This window comes from Vicia villosa, linkage group LG4 (genome assembly GCF_029867415.1).
Source record: "Vicia villosa cultivar HV-30 ecotype Madison, WI linkage group LG4, Vvil1.0, whole genome shotgun sequence".
NCBI lineage: Eukaryota > Viridiplantae > Streptophyta > Magnoliopsida > Fabales > Fabaceae > Vicia > Vicia villosa.
In genome coordinates, this window is record NC_081183.1 from 15352957 (window position 1) to 15358622 (window position 5666).

Here is a 5666-nt window from a genome sequence, read left to right on the forward strand (position 1 = left end):
TTAAAATTAATGCTATCCAACTACCCACAGAGAATCAATATCAAAACAACATCATTGGCATAACAATATATTATTCTCAACATAAATGTACACACAATTACAAGTCATTTACATAATCACATCATTATTAAATCAATTATTTCCAATTAGACCATTTTAATTGAAAAAGAATACCGCGCTAGCTTTCTAAGGCTTCTAACGGAGACTCAAACAGAGTTACGGTTCAAAAGTTATGAATTTTTAAAGTTTTTATAAAAAAAGCAAACACCGACACCATACACTAACAACTCTAAACATGTCAGAATTACGCGAAATAATTAAAATATGACTCGTAATAACTCGAAACAACTCCGACAATTTTATTGACAACTCTAACAACTCTATTGACAACCCTATCGAGATTGAAAATAATTTAAATTAGCCTAATAATTTAAATATTCATCTCTAACTCAAAACACCTAAAAATATTATACTAATAATATACTATTAATATTACTATTAATTATACTGAAAAATTATTATATATTAATAAACTTAAAATAGAATTTTCAATTAAAGTTGCCGCTACAGTATATATCAATTTGTTTCATTCATCAAAACATGGCGCTGCAGTGTTTAGAACCTAACTAATATAGTACCTGTTTATCATAATCAGTAGGTATTATAGAAACTTCATTCTATGATGATATAGAATAACTAAATCTTATATATATTTCCAACCACCATTAACTATACTGAACAAATCATTAAGCAAATATGAGAAGACACATCTTAATCACATGTCTAATATCTTTATTCAACCAATTCAAAAAGCATTAGCTAGCAACACAGCTTCGAAATAACGAAAATAAGTTGAAATTTAGCATGGTATTGGTACATGGATATAACTTGAAAACCATGGAGATTTAAAAAAATATCTACTCTATTTGACAGAAGATGACGCCCCTGTATGCATTTTCCACCAAATTTATCAATCAAAACACAATTAATCATCACATATTAGGGATTACTCATCAAAATCTAACAATGTCAAAACCATAAAAATTAGGGATTTCAACCTAAACATATCAAAACCCATAAATTGAAGAACATCCCTAAATCATGTTAATCTACCCATTGACCCAATCATACTAACCCATAATAATAAGGATTCTCCCCCTTACCTCTTCAATTTCTTCAAACCTAGCTTTTCTCTTTATTCCTCTTTTTCTCCTCTTCTCCTTATTTCCTCTCTTCTCTTCTCTTGAAATGAACTAATGGTTCTCCTACTTCTCATTTCCTCTCTTACTATCTTTATTTATGATATTGGGCTTACCCAAATAATTTCACTTCCTAACTAATTAGGCCCACTCATAAAATATAGTAGTCAAATAAATAATTATGCTCCAACAAATAATATTATTACCCTTAATATTATTTTCCAATTAATCCAATTAAATTCGACTTTATCTCAAATAAGTAAAATCCAATAATAATATTATTTCTAATATTATTTCTCTACATGCTCCACTTTATTAATTCTTCGATTAACCGAATAAATTCTAACTTCACTTAATAATTTGAACACGTTTCTCAATAACACCGACGATCCAATTAATTATCAAACTTCGTCCAAATTAAGTAAATAAATCCTTATTTAATTTAATTAGCCAAATAATAAAATTCGGGCTGTTACAACTCTCCCCCACTTAAAATATTTTCGTCCTCGAAAATTCAGTCGACACAACCATCTCAGCACCCAGACCACATCCACCCTCTCTATTGATTCATATCGATACAAAACATTCTACACTTACGACCATACAAAGCCTCAAAAGATGTCATTTCAACATCCGTAGGAAATACCATGCAACACACAATCCTTTTGATGCACAACTTAGCAAGTCTCTTCATCGAATAATCCATCTTCATCGGAATAAAACGAGCACAATTTGTCAACTATCCATACTGACCCAACTCACTCCATATTTACTCGATGCCTCGGCAATCTCGAAACAAAATCCATAGAGATACTATCTCCCTTCCACTCGAAAAAATAGATAACTGTTGCACCAAACGAAATGGTTCCTGATACTCCAACTCAAATACACAATTCCGGTATATCCCTCTTCATACTTTACCACTACACATTTCCTCAACTCTCGATACATAATTAACACCATGATTAATACTCAAATCATTACGATGTTCCTCATCAAAAATTCTCTTTGTCCGAATTCTAACCATCAGGAATACAAACTCGATCACAACATCTCATGACACCATTCTCATCAATCCGAAAGTTATTACCTTTTTCCTTGTTTCATCAATGTCATCTTGTCAACTAATTCTAAATCCATTTTTTTTTACCCTCTCTAACCTCGTCAAGAATCCCTCAAGTAAGCTTTAACATACCAAACTTAACATACGAAGGCTTCATCTCACAACCAAACTCGAGTCTCTAAATTGTTCCAACACCTTTAATTCTCGAATCATTGACATAGACATATGCAATGATTTCCTACTCAATGCATAAGTTACAACATTCGCTTTTCCAGGATGGTAATTCAAACCAAAGATTAAAATTCTTCGAAATTCTACTCGTCTTGTTTACCTCATATTCAACTCTTGTGATTACTCAACACATCAAACCTTGATCCACACAAACAATGCCTCTTACATTCCAAACAAACACAAAGGCAACAACTCCAATACATACATCGAATAATTCCCCTTATAAACTTTAAGTTACCTTGAAGCATAAGCTACCACTTATCGATATCTTCATCAACACACCTCAACTCGAAATCCCATATTCAAGAAAATTCACTTCTTCCAACCAAAACTCACATTCAGAAAGCTTTACATAACCTTCTTTTCTTTCAGCACCGGTAACACAATCCTTAAATGTTAAACATGATCATCGTCGCTCTTTGAATCAAATATCCTCAAGAAACATTACCTCATAGAACCTTCTTTCTTCTTACTCGACGAACAAGGTAACTCTACGACTATACACTCAGACAATGAACCCTTTTCTCAAACAATTCCTCAAATCTACTCTTCAACTTCTCCTTAGTCGCTTACACACTACCAAGTTAGTAAGACAAGTCTATCTCGTTCAATACGATATCGCCTCCTATCAACAATAGATCAAGGGTGATCAAATCCTCAATTTGTCAATAGACAATCGACAATCATAATGAAACATAAACCATCGTTACTAAACCATAATAGTGTTCCTTCATAACTCGTACTCCAAATCACTTACAACACCGAGTTCCACAATCTCTCTTACAGTTACAATTACTTAGTTCAACTCCAAACAGTTCACACCAAAATTCATCAACTTGGTCTAACGGAAAAAATTACATCAATTCTCAAAATCTCTACCAAAGATGATCAACGAATAATTCAAACACGTAAAAGAAATAGAAACAAAGCCACAACAGTTGTATCAATAACCATACTTCTACGTATACAGATAAAGCAAGATCCAAACTCGTAGCATAATCCAAAGAAATGAAAGAATGCATCGCATCATTATCAATAATAAAGCATGTACCTCAGATTAGCTCATCCTTAGCCATGATCTCAGCACCAGACAACGCAATCCCTTTCCCTTCTGCTCGCTCCTTCTTTGGATTATCACATTTGGTACTAATGTGACCTCGCTCACCACAATTGTAATAAATCTCACTCGAACCAATTCTACACTTGTGTGCTTTGTGACCAATCTTGTTGCACTTGAAACATGTCACATGAGTCCTATCACAATCAACGGCATGATGACCTTCAATACCACATCCGAAACACTTAAGTAGAGTAGAAGTTCCTCCCCCACTTAGCTTCTTGCCAAAATCAGATTGTTCTCTCTTGTCATCATATGGTTTCCCGCTGGATTGTCCTCTTCCTCGCTTCAACTTTAGAACCTCATTTCTTTCTTTCCACGCACATCTTCTGAAAAATAATTTTTCGAAAATGCATCACGGAAAAGAGTCTAAGTAACTTCAATACCTTCTCTTTCAAATCTCTGCACAGTATTACTCCATCAATCCTCAGCTCCTTTCGTCAGCATGTGACTACCAAACCGTACCTTCTGTACATCAGTACAATTCATGACTTGAAATAACTTCTCAATATCTCTCATCCATGCCTGTGCTTTGTCTGGTCCATACTTTCCTTCAAAGATCAGCGGATTGCACTTTCGGAAATCTCCAAAAACACGAAATTCATCCTTTCTTCCATTACCATCACTCTCGTGCGGCGCTTGTCCAATCGCACTAGTCCACCTCATTACTGCCTCAACATTAATGTCACCATTCCTTCCTGCAACCATCGTCCTAAGACATCCAACAACCAAACAGACCAAAATAGTATTGATTGTGTCGGATACACAAATCAAATACAACGGGAAAAACGACATTAATAACCTTGACCAACCGGTCGACCAGGCTCTGATACCACTAATGTAACACCCCTTTTATACCCCAAAATAATTAAGCATATAATCAGAGAATAAGCATGCATATAATAAAAGGGTGTCACATCGATGTTTTCAAAAACTAAAAGCCTTTAAAAACCAACAGCATTTACTTACAATATATGATACACCTGGTCATTTCAAATAACACTTCTCAATTAATCATATTTTATCCAGAATATGCATTCACAGCGGAAACTACTAAATACTCATGTGTTTCATAAAATGATCCATGTCCCATACCATGATCAAGTCTCAATAATCATATCAACATAAATTAAAACATAATTCAGAATATTTGGCTTGAAAGCCTCTCAAACAACAAGTAGCCAAATAATAAGTTCTCAAGTCATAAACATCATACATAACCAAATAGAAACATGAATTCAACACGACTAATCTACCCAGTGTTACATGACCAGAGCATCGACTCACTACTTAATTACCAAGCAACTCAGAAGAAACTCCGACTAGATCACACGTCAGCTACTAATCGTCAAGCCTGCATGTCGCCAAACGAGGGCAACATTAAAACAGAAGGGTGACAATACGAACCATTATGAAGAAAGCATAATAAGATACAATGGTTAAATCAACAATTATAGGAAGACTTTACACCTTGCCTAATCATGTAAATTAATACTAATCAATATAATCACACACTTTAAACGTACAACAAGTATAAGCGTATAATATCTCAATATTATATTCTCAATTATGCACATAGCCATAATTATCACATATTCCCGCATTTACCCAATTACGCATTCAAACGTCACCCATTATCCATTGTCAATTAATACAAATATCACTACAACACCAAGAGTACATAATCAATTACAAATCCATACACATAGCATTATGACATCAATACACATAATCAATTATCACAATCATGCACATATCACGACAACATAATGCACATAATCAACTATCACATAACTCTAATGTGACTCAATGAAACATGTGACACTATGCATGTGGTACCCAATGTGGACCCAAAGTTCCACCGCTTCCGATTCATATAGAATCTAGCCACACTTCAGATCCGGACAAGACCAAAGCCACCAAATGTAAACATATAGTTTACCGCTTTCCGATTCACTCTAGAATCCAAGCCACGCTTATGTTTCAAAGCAAACCACCTTTGTTTCAAGGCATCCATGATATGAATGTATGTACAATGTTAATCAAACATATGCAA

General features: G+C 34.2%; 1 protein-coding gene across 1 annotated transcript; it reads right to left on the reverse strand.

Moving 5' to 3' along the window:
* Nucleotides 1–3545: 3545 nt before the first annotated feature.
* On the reverse strand, nucleotides 3546–4318 carry LOC131596810 (uncharacterized). Its single transcript, XM_058869548.1, has 2 exons — nucleotides 4071–4318; nucleotides 3546–3936 (listed from the first exon to the last, which is right to left on the reverse strand). The coding sequence occupies exons 1-2, from the start codon at nucleotides 4316–4318 to the stop codon at nucleotides 3546–3548; spliced, it is 639 nt and encodes a 212-aa protein (XP_058725531.1).
* Between the last annotated feature and the right edge of the window lie 1348 nt (nucleotides 4319–5666).